This window comes from Urocitellus parryii, chromosome 10, assembly GCF_045843805.1.
Source record: "Urocitellus parryii isolate mUroPar1 chromosome 10, mUroPar1.hap1, whole genome shotgun sequence".
Taxonomy (NCBI): Eukaryota; Metazoa; Chordata; class Mammalia; order Rodentia; family Sciuridae; genus Urocitellus; species Urocitellus parryii.
In genome coordinates, this window is record NC_135540.1 from 87,901,189 (window position 1) to 87,919,545 (window position 18,357).

An 18,357-nucleotide genomic window follows, 5' to 3' on the forward strand; every position below is an offset into this window, starting at 1 on the left:
ACCCGTATACAAATTGCTGTATCACATCAGTTACCCTTCCATTGATTGACATATTGCCTTTCTAGTGTCTGATGTATTCTGCTGTCTGTCCTATTCTCTACTATCCCCCCTCCCCTCCCCTCCCCTCCCCTCCCCTCCCCTTTTCTCTCTCTACCCCTTCTACTGTAAATCATGTCTTCCATTTGTATTCTCTTGACTTACCCCTCCTTACCTCTTATATGACATTTTGTATAACCCTGAGGATCGCCTTCCATTTCCATGCAATTTCCCTTCTCACTCCCTTTCCCTCCCACCTCTCATCCCTGTTTACTGTAAATATTCTTCTCAAGCTCTTCGTCCCTACCCTGTCCTTGTTTAATGACTCCTTCTTCTTCTTCTTCTTCTTCTTCTTCTTCTTCTTCTTCTTCTTCTTCTTCTTCTTCTTCTTCTTCCTCTTCCTCTTCCTCTTCCTCCTCCTCCTCCTCCTCCTCCTCCTCTTCTTCTTCCTCTTCCTCTTCTTCTTCTTCTTCTTCATTTTATTTTATTTTAATTTTTTTTTTGTGGTGCTGGGGATTTAACCCAGAGCCTTGTGCATTCAAGGGAAGCACTCTACCAACTGAGCTATATCCCCAGCCCAATATAGTAAATTCTGTCAAGTGCACAGTACTACTTTCAAAGCTATGTACATTCTATAGAGGAAAAGATTTAGATAATGAGCTCTTTGTAAACCCACAAGAGAAAAGAAAAACAAAATGTTACATTTTGGAGATCTTGCATGCGAATATTTTAAGGACAATGAGTTAGTCTCAAATTGTTTCCTAACTATATCTTTCCCCTAGTGCCTCCCACAGAGTTATATAGATTGGATTCTAGGTAAATATTTGTTGACCTGATAAATAAAGAGGCTCAGAGAGCTACCATATAAATAGGGACTTGTGATTTTAGTAAATCCTTGTTAGCATTTCAAGCTAAATATACTCAAAACTGAAAAGAGTTTCATGGTAAAGAAAAAAAAACATAATATTAAAAAGAAAAATAGTAACTACTGCTGTTTAAGAAATGCCTAAATTTGAAGATATTTTGAGAAATCAGTCATCTCGAGTTAGACGGCATAACAAGTTTGCAATACAACTGCTCAAACACACACACACACACACACACACACACACACACACACTTCTATAGATTTGAGCAACTGAAAAAGCTCTTAGGATGGTTTCCACCTGGGTATGAACAGCAAGGGACTTAAGTGGTTACAAAGACCAACCAATCCCACTAATATGCAAATTATCTCAGTGATTTACTCAGAGATGGGTATAAATCATTAACTTTTCTGAAAGAAAGGAAGAGAGAGCGGGTGGGTGGGGAAGGAAGGAGGGAGGGAGGGAGGGAGGGAGGAAGGAAGGAAGGAAGGAAGGAAGGAAGGAAGGAAGGAAGGAAGGAAGGAAGGAAGGAAGGAAGGAAAATGCTTGCTCGATGCTGCCATCCTGTGGCTCTTAACGTTGCACAAGCAGGTGAGCTGTCTTCAATTTGTCTTCCTTTTGCTCATAAAATCTGTGACTGATCTCAGACTTTCAGCCTCTAGAACTGCGAGAGAATAATTTCTGTTGGTTAAGCCACCCATTCCATGGTATCATGGTTTTGATAAAAGGTGTACCCCTTTTATTCCTGTGTTTCTCAGGAATATTTAGAGGTAAAATGATTGAATTGTGAGAGCTGTAACCCACTTAGTCCATCCTAGTTTTGATGTGCTGGGTGATTACTGTGGCAGCTGAGGTGTGGCTACAGAAGGTGGGTCACTGGGGGCATACCCTGGAAGGGTGCATCTTTCCTGTGGCTCTGCTTCCTGATCCTGCCATGAGTTGAGAATCTTTCCTCTGCTGGGGCCACTTTTGGTATTTATTCTTTTATTTTGTTTGGCATTCTCTGGAGTTTGGTTTCTGTCACTCATTTCACTTTCAGCCATTATTACTTCAAATATTTCTTCTGGGCTGTTCTCTCTTCTCCTTCTGGTATTCTAATTGTATATTTACACCGTTAGAAAATGTCCCACAAAAACTAGGATATTTTGACTGGTTTTGTCTTGAATCTACAAACAATTAGAGGAAATCTGACATCTTAATGTTGAGTGTAAAACAAGGTGTCTTGATTCATTACTTTAGGCTGTTCCTAGTTTCTCTCTAGACATCCTTTAAATTTTAATGTACAAGTTTTCCCCATGCTTTGTCAAGTTTATGTCTAAGGATTTCATATTTTAATGCTATTTTACATATTTTTTTAAAATTCAGTATCTGATTGCTTGATGCTAGTATGGGGGCATTGATTTTTGTATACTAATATTACATTCTCCAGTCTTGCAAACTCACTTATTAGTACTAGTAGGTTTGGGGGAATTTTTTTTTAATTTTTATTTGTTTTTATTTTTTGTAAATGACATTGATTTATTTTTCATACACATTAAGTCATCTGTCTTTTATTAATTTTTTTTGGCTTATTGCATTAGTTAGACTCTCCAGTACAAAGTTAAGTGGAGGTGAAAGCAGACATCCTTGACTTCTTCCTGACTGTAGCAGAAAAATATTCTATCTTTCAAAAATCAATAATTATGATAGCTTCAGAATTTTCATAAATGCCTTTAATTCACTTGAAGAAGTTCTCTTCTATTATTAGTTATTTGTCAGCCTTTACTGATAATTGATGATGGATTTTTATCAAATAATTTATCTGTATCTATTGAGATGACAATATGATTGTTTTCATTTTTACTTTGTTCATATGATGAAATTCATTGTTTTATTTCTAAATATTAAAATGATGTTGCATTACTGGAGTAAAATGCATTTGATCATGATAATTGATCCATTTATATATTGTTGGATTCATTTGTTAAGTTTTTGTTAATATATCTTACATCTATATTTATGAAGGATACTAACCTGTGGTTTTCATTTCTTGTAATGTCTTTTTCAGGTTTTTGGTATAAGGGTAATCGTGGACTCTTATAGTCAGGAAGAATTCCTTCCTCTGTATTGTATTCCCTAAATATTTGACAGAATTCTACAGGGAATCTGTCTGAATATAGACTTCTTTGTGGAATGGTTTTAACTACAAAATAAATTTTAGTAGTATCTTTAAGGAAAAGCAGAGATTATTTATTTGGGACCATTCTTTTCTAAGATAGGCATTTAGTGCTATTTATTTTTCCCTAAGAGCCATTTTAATGGCATCTCATAAATTTTGATATGTTGTGTTTTGTGTATGTGTATTCATAAAAAGTTTAAAATAATTTGTAATTTTCCTTTTTCCTCTACACAAGGGTTATTCAGAAGCAGGTTATTTAGTTTTCAATTGTTAGGATTTTTTAGATATTTTTCTGCTATTGATTTTTAATTTATTTCCACTGTATTCTGAGGATGTGCTTCATGTAACATGAGTCCTTTAAATTTGAGATTTGGTTTATGGCCTAGAATGTTTTTTGTCTTGGTAAGTATTCCATATGAACTTGAAAAAAGAAAAGTATATTCTAATATTTGCAAGAAAGTGTTATACAAATGTTAATAGGATCAAATGGGTTGACACTATACTCAAATCTACATACATACTGATTTTCTGCCTATTTGTTTTCTCAATTATTAAGAGAGATATTTTAAAACCTCTAGTGATAATTTCAGATGTTTCCTTTTTCTTACTATTCCACTGGGTCTGTTTTCACATAATTGAAGCTTTCCTATTAGGCATTTAAATTAATATTGTTATTTCTTTTTGATTAGCTGAAATCTCAAGTACTATGGAATGACCTCTTGATCCTTGGAAATATTCTGAAATATGCTTTGCTTGATATTAACATAAGTACTCAAGCTTTCCTTTGATTAATGTTAGCATCCTCTTACTTTTAATCTCACTGTTTTTACATTTGAAGTGTTTTTCCTGTAAGCAACATAAAGTTAAGTCTTGATTTTTATCCAGTTTGACAACCTCTTATGTTTATTGGGTTACTCTCATTACATTTTACATGTTTAAAACTATCATATTATTATGTGTTTGCTGTCTTTTCTCCATCTTTCTTCCTTTAGGTTCATTGAATATTCATGACAACCCTATTTATAATGTATTTTATGTCTTTTATTTACATATTAATTTATCATTATTAATATTAATAATTATTAATATATCAACACAATTAAATAATATATTATTATAATATAATAAAATAATTTTTGTCTTTTATTGGCTTATCAGCTATAACTATTGTGGTATTTTAATGGTTGCTTTTGGTTTCACAGTGTACATCTTTAACTTACCATAGTATATCAACAAGTGATACTGTATCACTTCACATATAGTATAAGAATGGAACAACAATATTCTACCACTCATTCCCTCTTGACTTTTATGCTATTTTTGTCATACACTTTACTTTTACTTATGTTACAAATCATATGCTGTATCGATTTCATTTTTAGTTAAACATTATCTTCTAAAATGATTTAAATAGTAGGGAGACACACACATATATGTGTATATATATATACATACACAAGTAGTTACCATTTCCAGAGCTCTTCATTCCTTTGGATAGACCTATATCTCTCTCTATATATATGTATAGTATCATTCCCTTTTTTCCTGTAGAACATCCTTTAATATTTCTTATATTAGAAAGAAAACGCTACCAGTAATTAATTCTTTTAGCTTTACCTGGAATCTCCCTTTTCTGGTATATCTGGGAAAAAAAAGTTTTTTGTATGTTTTACTTCTTGCTTTTGAAAAAAAAAGTTTTTTACACTGGGTATTGAATTCCTGTTTGACTTTTTTAGTTTTTCCCTTTCAATACTTGGAAGATAAAGATGCTCCACTATTTTCTTGCTTGCGTTGTTTCTGACAAGAAATCTTTCATCATTCTCTGTGTTTTTCTAAAGGTTACATATCTTTCCTACCCCTGCTTCTTTTAAGTGTTTGGGTTTTTTTTTCTAGTAGTTTTGAATAATTTGATTATGGTGTTGTTTGATGTAATTTTCTTCATATTTCATGGGCTTTTAGTTTGTTGAGCTTCCAAATAAAAAAAAATATGGAAAAAAAAGTTTGTTGAACTTCTTGGATTTTTAAGTTTCAGAGTTTACAAAAAAATCTCAAATCTCAGTCACTTATAAAAGGCTACTTATTTATTCATTGAATTCCAATAAGAATTCCACTGCCCGGGGCTGAGATTATGGCTCAGTGGTAGAGCACTTGCCTTGCACATGCAAGGCCTTGGGTTGGATCCTCAGCACCACATAAATAAATAAAGTTAAAAAAAAAAGAATTCCACTGCCCAACTTCTTGTAATTTACAATAACCTGTAACATCCAGCTTCCAAGATCACTGAAACAAAATCAGGAGTAGGAGAGGAATATAGTGCACTTAACCATCTCAGTCCAAATGTGGCTCAAGAAGTCACTTTGCCTCACAGTAGCCACAAGTTTCATGGGCTCAAGGTAATTGCCAAGAGAAAATGGGAATTACAAGCAGATATGAGTATTTGGAAAACTTCATTTGCCTCTGTCACAGAAAAAAAAAAAAGCAGTTCTCGAATAGATAATGATAATAAATGGCCTGAGAAGGCCTCCCTAAAGCAATGGCATTTAAGCTAAGACCTGAGGATAGGAAAGACTGAGCCTTAGTACATTTGAAAAGTAGCCAACATAGTCAAGGGGTCAGTGGCCAAATCCTTATTCAAGTAATAAAATGTGGATTTTTCTAGCATGCTCTCTATATAATGAATACTATAGCAGCAAATTTTCAAGGATATGTGGGTATGAGAGTCTCATCAAATCTTAAACAGTGACACAGCTACTCTGTTTCATGTAGAAACATAGATGACACTTACGTCAATTATAAAAAAGCAGTGACTGAGAAACTTCAGGATTCATACATTCCTTCACTAATACTCATTGAGTCTACCATGATACTGGATAGATTTCAGGGATAAATTGTTGACTACAACTGTCCCTAAGTGGAATTGTTCTGAATACTAAAACATAGAACTTGGGTTTCTCCCATAGAGAAAGAGAGAGGGAGGGAGGGAGGGAGAGAGAGAGAGAGAGAGAGAGAGAGAATAATAGAACAAAAATCAAGTTAAAATTTAAAAGCCATTTATTTAGAAATAAAATAAAATAAATGGCTCTATATACATGAAAGAGTCCAGGATGATTAAAATGTACTGCTCTGATCAAGAACTTTAAAACCAGAATAGTGAGTATTCTGCATACATAAATTTGATGATATCTTATGAAAAACAATTATATCAAAAGTTTTTTTCCTACTAAATAAAGGATCAAGTTCTAGACAAATATACCGCTCTCCACACTTACAAATTAGGTTCAATATCCACACTTTTATACCTACTAATTATTAGAATATTTATTTATGTTAAATCCACAGAGTAAACTCCCGCTCTTTAACTTGTCCCCTTTAGATTTAATCATTTAATGCTATACTTATTTCTCATCTCTCTGTTCAATTCTATTACAGTAATCAAAAGATTTTAATTCTCAAATGTTTGAAACTAAATAACTGAAGGAAGTACTTGAAAAATATTGTACAAAAAGACAATATAGACTAAGCCTTCCCATTCTACCTAATGGTGTCAGAAACAAGTGAGAAGTAGGCTTCTCAGAAAATAAGCAAATATGGAAGAGTAAGCAAGCATCTCCAAATGCCTACCTTAGAGGCTTTGTGGTGGCACCAGGACTAGGGTCAGAAGCACACTGTATCTGGTTCTTCTGGCCACATACTGCTACTCTGGGTCTCTGTGAACTTAATAGGTTATTCATTTCCCTCAGTTTTCTTAACTATAATCCACAGGTAAAAACAGATCCTAGTGTTAAGGGTTGTGAGTGTTAAATGAGTGATTATTGTTTCCTAGGCTTAGATATAAATGCTTTCACACAGTTCATACAATTTAAACCCTCTTAAACAAAATTCACTGTGCACCAAGTCCCCTACTATGATAAATGTTCATAGCAAAATTCCACTGTGCTTCGAGATTGTGGATATTATAAGTTCCCTGTCATTACCTTGAAAAGGATGTCACTATTTCCTGGTTTTAAAGAAACATTGTTCCACTTTTTAAAAAATTCTATATGCAAATATATACTTCACAAAAGATTTAACTTTCAATAGAACATCAGAGTAATAGATATAACTCAATAAAATTCAAAGCAAATAAAATGTCATAATGAGAAAAAAAAAGGAACATGAATAACAGACTTCTCACTCATCTTAAAATTCTCACTAATCACTACTGATAGAATCTATGCACAATCTGGACAAGTGAAACACCTACATATGGTCTTTTTAGTCCTTCTAAGCTTTAAAGTCAGCTATAGGACAGATAAGCTATAATGACTGTAGACACACAGTTATAACCTGGGTACCTCCAATCCTGGCTAAGGTTGCACAGCTTTCAAACACAAACAGGAGCTTAGCCTATGACAGACCTAGTACCATTAGGCAGGAAATGATTCTATCTCATTCCTTTGCTTTTACCCTCCTGAAGTACATGAGAACTGATTACAGGTTCTATTTAATCCTTATGCAACCTTGTGCTCCCAACATTAGAATAATAGTTATAGTTTGGAATTTATTTTATTCAAGACTTTGGCCTAATTGTGAAAAAGAATCTCAGATTTCTACAATAAAATAACTGGGAATCCATTTTTATTACTACATAACAGATACTTCTTTATATTGATTATTTTATTTAATTCTCAAAAAATCCTTATTGTAGGAATTATCTTTTTTTATTTTATAGATAGGAAGAGTAAGACACAGAGAGGTGAAGTAAAAACTGACCAATATTTCAATATTACCTATTAGTAAATGGTAGAACCAAGATCCAAACTCAAGCCATGGGTTTCTAGAGTTTGTCTTTTAACAACATGTTACATTAGACTGTCTTTCAGAACATTATAAGTCACAACATGAGCACATACATTTCAAACAATCCTCCTACTCACTAGTTAATACTGATAAGCTGGTGAGGGCATCAAAGATGGCTAAAAGTATTAGCATGTGAGATCAGTCTGCCTGGATTCAAATTCCAGCTTAATTACTCAGAAGCTCTGTAACCTGGAAGGAAGTTATATAACCATTTTGTGCCTGAAATACCACATCAGAAAAATTTACATAACTTCAACTCCACAGGATTATTGTGAGGATTCAATGAGTTAATAAATGTAAACTGCCTGACATAATAAATGTTTAACGCAATTAATATTCACCATTATTATTTTGTGTGTATGTGTTCAGGTAAATATATAGAAAGAGACTTTTCAGCAAGATAGAAAAAGGCCCTTGCACAGAGCATCTAGAATTTGCTATGGTCCCTTTGATTGTTTCTTACTCTGAAATGAACAGAGTTCAATTTGTTTTCTAGTACAGATGGATAGCCAGTGCCATCTAGTGGCATATTGATAACAAAGTCCCCAAATAAGAAGGTTGCTCTTAAAAAGGGTAAAATTTCTAGATAAAATTTTGATTTTATTAAGATAAATTAAATCTAATACAGTTAGAACTCCCTGAGAAATTACATGTAGTAGTTTGTAAAATGATTTTTAATTTTTTAAATTGATAGATTAAAAATTATATGTATTATGGTATACTATATACATTTTTTGATGGAGCTGGAGATTAGACCCCAGGGCCTTACTCATGCTATGCAAGCTCTGTATAACTGAGCTACATTCCCATTCCATTATGTTTTCAAACATGTATACAATTTTATAGATTGGCCAAGTCAAACTCATTAGAATATCTAATCTATATATAATTTTGTGTGGTAAGACCATGTACAATCTACCTTCTCAGTAATTTTTAAGTATACAATACATTATTAACACTATAGTCACCATGTTGTTCAACAGAATTTATTCATCATGACAGAAATTTTGTGCCCTTTGACCTATTTAGACACACACACTCATTCACACACACACTCACACACATTCACACACACACACACTCCAGCCCCCATCACAGTAACCACCCTGTATTTCTATGGGTTTGACTTGTTTTAGATTCTACACTTAATGAGATCATGCAGTAATTGTCTCTCTTTGCCTGGTCTATTTCACTTAGCATAATGTACTCCATATTCTTTCATGTTATCACAAATGGCAGAATTTTCTTCTTCAGTGACTCAACATCATTCCATAGTATACACACAATATTTTCTTTATCCATTTATCTGTTGATAAGTATTTAGGTTGATTCTATATATTGGCTATTATAAAAAATCCTTCAGTGGATATGAGAATACAGATGTCTCCTTGGCAAACTGATTTCATGTCCTTTGGTTATACACCTAAAAGGGGGACTCCTGGATTATATGATAATTTTATTTTTAACTTCTGAAGAACCTCCATACTGTTTCCTATAATGAGTGTACCAATTCACGTTCTCAACAAAAATTCAGGACAGTTTCCTTTTCTCCTCATCCTGGTGCCCTTTTATGCACATCCTTATCAACACCTATTTTTTGTTTTCATGATAGTAACTATCCTAACAGATAGGAGGCAATATCTCATTATGGTTTTAATTTACTTTCCCCTAATGATTAGTGTGATTGAGCATTTTTTATATACATGTTAACTATTTTTATGGGTTTTTTTGGAAATGACTATTCAGTTTCTTTGTCCATTTTTTTAATCAGGTTATTTGTTTCCTTGCTATTGAGTTTTGTGAGTTGCTTGCATTTTTTATATTAACCCCTTATCATGTATGTGATTTACAAATATTTTTCCCATTCTATATGTTGTCTCCTCTCTATTGTTTCCTTTTCTGTGCATGAGCATTTTAGTTTGATACAATTCCATTCATGTATTTTTGCTTTTATTGCCTGTGCTTAGGGGTCACATCTAAGACTCAGAGCCCAGAAGAATGTCAAAAAACTCCCCAAGTTTTTCTCTTTACGGTTTACAGTTTCAGGTCTACATTTAAGTCTTTGATTAATTTCTTAAAGAGACTGTCCTTTTCTAATGTGTGCTTTTGTCAAAAATAGTTGACCTTAAATGTGAATTTATTCCTGGGCTCTCTATTCTGTTTTATTGACCTACGCATACCTATTTGTGCAAGTACTGTGCTGATTTGAGTACTATAGCTTTGTAGTTGATTTTGAGATCAAGTAGCATGAGGCCTATCTTTGTTCCTTTTGCTCTGAATTGCTTTGGACATTCAGGGTCTTTCATAGTTTCAAATGAACTTTAGTATTGTATTATGTATTTTTATGCAATGTACTACTGAAATTTTGATAGGTATTACAATGAATCTATAGATCACTTGGAGTAGTATGGGCATTTTAAGAGTTAGTATTGTTGTATGTCTTGTAAAACTATTTAAATATTGTAAAAATGCAATTGGAGGAAGTTTCAACAACTGCAAGCTATTAAATGATTGCTTAGCAAATAGAGTACCAAAAGTTTTTTTTTTTTTTTTTGCATAAGCCAAACAACTGTCAAACACCAACAAAACTTTTTGGGAAGATTTATAATGTTAATGAACTTTTAATCTTCTCTAAATCTCATTTATCTAGAATATGAAATGGGAGTATTGCATGTGTTGAATTCTTCACCTAGTTTTAAAAGGAAGTGACATAACACTACATTAACATGAAGAATATACAGCATTATCTATCTCAGAATTTTTCTCAGAAAAAAACCTTGATAACTTCTATGATCCTTTCCAATTTTACTATTTTTAAATGTCACTAGATTGGAGAAAAATAATTAAAAGTATGAATTTTTGATATAATTTAAACACCATAAAATTATCATGTATACCAAGATATTAAGTTATATCATTAAAGGAAATATAAAAACATCATATAACTTTACTTTCTGCCCATCATAAAATTGTTGATAAAAACTTACATAACTTGAAACTGTAAAAACTAACTTCTAATATAGCAATCCTCACTTGCACAATTCAAATATGCACAAATTTCAGAACCTCAATTTAGTTAAGTGATACCATTCCTCCAACAACAACATAGTTCAAATTTCAGCTATCATTCTATATTAACTGTAATTACATAACAGCTACTGGTTGTTCAGTCCATAATTACTATGTAAATAACAGATCAGCATCATGATCGCTGACCAATCATACCACTTCTTTCAAAGACCCCTGGAGAATGGATACTGCATGTTTTTTCCTCATGTTTTTACCCAGTTAAAACATGGGAAACCAAAGTATGTTGTAACCATGTCTCCCAGACAGATAAACCCATATGACATTTTACAAAGTGGAAAACTAACAAAGGGCATTAACCTATAAAGATGAAAGTTCAGTGAACACTCATAAAATCATAATACTAAAAGTGAAATGTACATGAGTAGTAGATCTGAAAAATGGTAACAGCAAAACAAAGATAGGAGAGACAGAGGCCTGTATAAAGTGAAGGCAAGAACAATATTGAAAAGCCACTTCCACAGGGTTCTAATTGACTGTGGAATGCTGACATTGCATCCTTTGCAGAGATTTGGCTATGCATCCAGAGGAACTTAGTGAAGGTGAACTGATTGACATAAACATAGGAAGTGTGATAAAAAGGATGATGGTGTCCCAGAGGAAATTATAACTGCATAAAATCTCACATTAAAGGAACTATTAGCAATATTTCATAACATTGAAAGTATCAAGGATAAAATGTTGGAAGCTGATCAAAACGTGGACAGGAATATGACAGTTCAATTTGCCATAGCATTGAAAAGATGTTCGCTCCACATCATAAGTTGTGTAATGAGGGGTAAGCACTTCAAACTTCAAACTACTCTTTTTTGTTTTTTCAGTACTGGAGATCAAAGTGAGGGTCTCACACATGCTAGGCAAGTGCTCTACCACTAAGCTACAGCCCTGTCCCTCTTATGTTGAGACACTAAGTTGCCTCGATTGTCCTCAAACTTGCCATCCTCCTACCTAGATCCCCATAGTAACTGGAATTACAGACTTATGTCACCATGCCAAGCTCATACTATACACTACTCTTTACAAAACAAACACAAAACAAAAAAACTTTAATTCTCAATGTTGCTAATGTTTTAAATTAGTGTTTTGAATAAACATTAGTTTCACTTTTTATTTCACTATATTTATAAACCATACAAAGACAGTTTGTAAGAATTTAAGAAAAAATGTTAAAGTCACAGAAAAATTATTGTTTCTTATTGATTATTAAGATTATATTGCTTGATTTTACTGTACACAGTCATTTTTATGGTTGTACACTATTGTGCAAAGCAAGAAGTGTGGGTATTGCCAATGCCTAAATTTTTCTTTCATAGGTTTTCATCAATGTCACCATAAATGATTCAGAAGTTGTTACCTATTACCCCACCATTAGTATAATAGTTAGTCTCCTTATGAATATATTGCATAAATTACCTGTAGGTTTATGATATTATGTTGAAAGATACCCTTTATCCTAGACAAACCAGACATATGGAAGAGCCTTACGTACCTGGAAGCGGTAACTGAACTAATATACCACTGACTCTTGGGTCCATGTTCAATTGATCAGTTATATCCAAAAGTTCTTCCTGAGAAACATCCTTAGGTTTTAGAATGAGCTCACTACAGATACCTGGAAGAAAAATAAGCAAAATCACTTACCTAACCAAAATATGGTTTTTCATTAATGGTGTTCAACAGTGTGTGATTCATTTCCTATGCACCCATCCCACTGGAGGGAAAGCCCCTCATACAAAGACAGTGTTCAACATATCATAGGGTAGGATTTCTCAAATAGATCAGATGTTTTCTCATGACTCATACGCATTCTTTGGTTATACATTCTTTCCCAAGTGACAATTTGCACTAATTTGATACAACCTACTATTAATATATTTAACCAGAGTAAAAATACCACTACCACCAACACTATTAGGCCAACTAGAACAGAGTAAGGGAGGTTATTATTTCATTAAAGCAAATATAATGAATATGTAGGCCCTTTTAATATTAAGTATTCCTCTAATATCTCCCATAAAATATGAAATCACGTTGAACACACTCCATAAAAAATCAGAAAAAAACTAGTAAGATTAACATAAACTTTGGTAACTGGATAATCTCTAATAATAATGATACATGTTATTCAAATGATGCTTATTTGATAATCATCATTTATAATGATCACTCCTTTAAATAAAAACACTAAACAATAATTCCAACTAAAACACATACCCACCTACTGCTGAAGCAGCTTTTATCTTATTCCTGACATATGTATGGCTTGCTGGGTTGTCTCCCACTAAAATGATACTGAGGTGAGGTCTTCTGTGCCCAAGGGCAATCCATGATTCCACACCTTGATGTATTTCTTTCTGGATTTGCTTGGCCATTTCAGTTCCTGAGATGACAACAGCTTCATATCTATGGAAAATGAAACAAAAAGTTTTAATACTAAAAATGCATATATATTCTTTCTGAAGAGATAAATCATCAGAGCTTAGTTAAAACCAGCACCTAACTTCAAACTTGTGCTCCATGTTGTGTATGAGTAGCCCCACAGACTTGTGACCTTAAGGTTAAATCAGTTCACTCTTGCTAAAAAATATTTCATTCATTCCACTGCATAAATTTAAGGTACAAGAATGAAAAAAACAGGGATAGGCATCCAAAATTTGATTTTCTCAATTATATTGAACACTCTTCAGATTCATAAATATATTTGTAATTTTGTGAAGGATTCCAATTCTGCTTTTCAGTTCTACTTTATAATCCACCCCCTATAGGGGAAATGTTTGTCTTTCCCCAAAATTTGTATGTTGAAATCCTAACCCCCAAGGATATGGTATTAGGAGGTGGGTCATTTATTAGATGATTAGGGCAAAAGGATGGAGTCCTCATGAATGAGACTAGAGAGGGTCTCATTTTTCCGTGTGAGCACACAGAATCAAGGAGGAGGTCCTTACTAGATACCAAATTTCCTGGTATGTTAATCTTGGATTTCAGCCTTCAGAACTTGAGAAATAAATTTCTTTTGTTCATAAGCCACTAAGTTTATGGTATGCTGGTTTAGCAGCCTAAATAAACAAAAACACTACTTTATACATTTCTTTATAACTTTCATTCATATACATTTTTTAATTGTCAAGTCACATACTCAAGATCTCTACTATAATATTGGCTATATTATATATTCTTTCTAGAGAGATAAATCATCAGAGCTTAGTTAAAACTAGCACCTAATTTCAAACTTGTGCTCCATGTTGTGTATAAGTAGCCCCCAAAGCTTGTGACCTTAAGGCTAAATCAGTTCACTCTTGCTTAATACATCCTATATAAGAGCCTGAAGCCATGAGCACCATGCTACACAACCCTTTTAACTTCTCCAAGGAATAATTTTATTCTCTCACCCTGATCAACACCCTGACTTAAGCTGTCAGTCTTGTCATGCTTATTACAATTATAGACTAAATCAAATTAAAATAAATATGCTTAATTTTGAGTTTTATTTTTAAAGATAAATTAATAAACTTTTTCCATTATGAATTTTTGTTTCCCATATTTTATGAATTTATTTAAGTGGCCTTTTAATACTAAAATATAAATTACCTTCTATATTAGCAAATATTAAGGGTTGCAGATATGATAAATAATTACAGCACAATTCATTTCTAAGAGACAGTAAAAAAGTAAATACTTTTAATAAATTAATTTGTGTCAGCAATATTCAGTTAGGATAAAACATTCTTACAGAAGCAGGTTTATCTGCTAACAGATAATTCACTCTCACAGTAAAGAACACATTTATATTTTAAAATACAAAACACTTGGTCTCTGTCTTATGTTTATAGCATATGAATAGAAATGTTGCTGTTGATGCTATTAATTGATTCTCTGTTAAACACAATAATTTGTTCATAGACTACTATGAAGCTGTCCGTCACTAAACATGGTCCAGGGTAATTATGGACCAGATGCTTCGAAGACATGTGACCCTGAGGATGTCAGAAATGACAATGGCATAAACTGATTCCTAGCTTCCAAAGGGACAAAACAACTATATACAAATTAAATTCAACTACATCCTATGTTAAGTCTGAGAACATGGAAGGGATTCCTTTACAATAAAGCATTAAGATGTTAAATCAGATTACTATGTATAACTGAAATGATATAGCCTAGCTGGTGTTTGTGAGTAAATTAAGAATTGAGATTCTGATAATTTTCATTAGTAACTGGACCTTTGCATTGATCCCTTCAGTCACCTCAGAGCCCAACCAAGCCTACTCTGTAGAAACAATAAGAAACTGAATGAAGCTACCCAGAATTAGCAGAGGCCCCATGAGAGAATGCCTGCATCAGTCTATACGATAGAAGAACTGAAAACAAATTTTCTGGATCACAGAATGTAGTGCATAAAAAAATGAGACTTTTCAATATGCATACTATTGAAAAGCTAAAAGGGTAAAGTGCACCACTTACATGGAAACTATATTCCAGTTAAAGAAGACATATGAAAAAAATTTAAGTAAATATTTAATATATCATGTGTGACATAATAGAGGGAAAGGACCCATTTGAGGGCCAAAATTATTTTGTATCAATGGTTAAGGTGAAACTGTTAAAAAAGGTGATATTGGAACAGAAATAAATAAAACTAATAAGTAGTGTGTGAAAAGAATATTAGGCCCAGGGAAGCACATAGCATAGCATGTATGAAAGCTTTTAGGCAGGAGTGTGCTGGCATGTTGGAGGAGCAGCAAGAGTTGCTATAGTGAGGAGAACAAATGAACCAGGAAAAGATAGGAAGTCAGATAAGTAGCTAGATATCAGGTCATACAAGGCCCTGCAAGTCTTTAAAAGGAGATTGGCTTTTACTGTGAGACAGGCAGCCATTTAGAGATTCTGAGAAGAATGACATGAACTGATTTTCTTTTTGAAAATGAAATCTAGTGAAAATATGGAGGGTAGATTTATAAAATCACAAGGAGAGAAGGAGATGCCAATGAGACCAGTGTATTCCAAGTAAGGGATGCTGGTGCATTAGACAGTACTGGAGGTGCTAAGTTGTCTAATTGGGAATCTTTTGGGGGGCATTTACTGAGATTGGGTGCAGGATTTGAGAAGAAGGATGGAAGTCAAAAATGACACCAAATTTTTTTTAACCTCAAAAATAAGTAAAAAGGAGTTTTTACTAAAATGCAAATTCCTAGGGCCACTTCATGAGCTTCTTTAGACTCACTGCTAAAGAACACTATACTCACCAAGTTCCAAACTACACACCAACTGTATTTTAATTCACCAATGATGTATGTTCTGATTTCTGGGCCTTCACATACACTATTCCTTCAGCCAAGCATTCTCTTCTCTTTCTTACCCCTCCAGCCTCCCTGGCAAGTCCATCCAACACATTACTCAAGTCTCAACTTAGAAGCCTTTCTACACCATGGAGGAATTGCCTCTGCTAGGGGCTCCTACAGTAGTCTGTTCTTAACCTTCAGTACTATATTAAATTCTAAAATTAATCTCTCTCCCTAGTAGACTCTAAGCTTTCCTTTATTCTCTTGATATTACCAAGGTTTTTAACTTTGATCAATTAGCTAAAGGGTATTTCATTGTTATTTTGATATACATTGCCCTAATTACTAAAGTTTGGATGTCTTAGAGGTGTATTGGCCAAAGTTCTTCTATTGAAGGCCTGTTGTCTCTTTTGACCATTTTTCTGTTCAGTTACATTATTAATCTATGTCCATGTTTTAGTAGTTATTTAATAGTATTTTGGTAATTGTTTAGTAGAACTATATTTTAGTTTAATAGTTATTATTCCCCACAGCTTTATTAAAATATAATTTAAAAAGACAACTGTAAGTGTGTGTGTGTATTTATGGTGTACAAAATGTTTTGTATATGTATGCATTGTAAAATGGCTAAATAAAGCTAAGTAACATGTCTAGCATGTCACAAACTAATCACTATTTTGTTGTGAAAACATTTAAGATCTATAGTCCTATAATATTCAAGTATGAAATATATAGCCACTATGCTGTACAGTAGATCTCAAGAACCTATCCATCCTAACTGAAACTTTGTATCCTTTGATCCACATCTCCCTAGTTCTTTCTTCTCACCTCTCGCCTCCAGTAACCACCATTCTAATTCTGAGTTCAACTATTTTAGATTTCACATGTAAGCGAGGGATGTGGTATTCTGTGTCTAGCCTATTGTACTTATCATAAGGTCCACCAAGTTCATTCATGTTATTTCAAAAGACAGGATTTTCTCTTTGTGACTGAGCAACATTCCTTTCTGTATAGTTATATAGCAGATTTTCTTATGCCTTCATCCATCAATGGGCATAGGTTGTTTTTACATCTTGGCTACTATGAAAAATGCTACAAAGAACATCAGAGTATAGAGATCTCTTCAACAAACTGATTTCATTTCCTTGGAATATATAACCAGAAGCTGGATTGTTGGATCAAATAGTAATACTATTTTTAATAGTAATACTATTTCTAGGAACATCTTTTCTAGGAACCTCTAATTATCTTCCATAAATGATACATATTCCTACAAACAGTGCACAAAGTTTCCTATATCTCCATATACTCAATATTTGCTATTTCTTTACTTCTGATAATAGCCATCCTAATGGGTATGAAGAAATATCTCATTATGGTTTTAATTTGTGTTTACTTGATGACAAATAATATTTAGCAATTTTTTCATAAATCTGTTGGCCATTTTTATTTCTTTAGAGAAGTTTGTATTAAAGCCGTGTGCCCTTTTTTTTTTCATTTGCCCATTTTTAAGTGGGTTGTTTATTGAGTTGAATTCCTTATATTTTTATATTAATACTTACTATGTGTAGGGTTTGCAAATATTTTCTCTCATTTTGTATGTTGTCTCTTGACTGTCAAGTATTTCCTTTGCTGTATGTAAAGTTTTGAGTTTTATGCAATCCCATTTTTGTTTTTAAGTCTTATGCTTCTGGGCTCATATCTAAAAACAAATCCTTTCCCAGACCAAAGTCAAAGAGTTTTTCCATATATTTTCTTCTAGAAGATGTATGATTTCAGGATTTAAGTCTTTAATCCATTTTGAGTTTTGTATATGGCATGAGATAATCTAATTTCGTCCCTCAGTATAATAATATTGCTTTCCCAAAAACCACTTATTAAAGAAACTTTCTCTATTGTGTCCTTTCTCCATCTTCAATTAAATATAAATGTGTGGGATCTCTATTCTGTTTCATTGATCTATATGCTTATTTTTATGCCATATTACTATAACTTGATATTATATTTTGAGATGAGATAGGGTGATGCCTCCATCTTCACTCTTCTTATCCAAGACTGTCTGGCTCTTCAGGATCTTTTATAATTCCATGTG

General features: G+C 33.1%; 1 protein-coding gene across 1 annotated transcript in view; it reads right to left on the bottom strand.

Annotated features, from left to right (window-relative positions):
• The window catches only part of Mthfd2l (methylenetetrahydrofolate dehydrogenase (NADP+ dependent) 2 like), a 102,511-nt gene that overhangs the window by 73,893 nt on the left and 10,261 nt on the right, over positions 1–18,357 (bottom strand). The window contains exons 2-3 of the mRNA XM_026408468.2: positions 13,205–13,389; positions 12,476–12,598 (exon numbers count right to left, since the gene is read on the bottom strand). Coding sequence (XP_026264253.2) covers positions 12,476–12,598; positions 13,205–13,389 — 308 coding nt within the window. The remainder of the gene's footprint in view (positions 1–12,475; positions 12,599–13,204; positions 13,390–18,357) is intronic.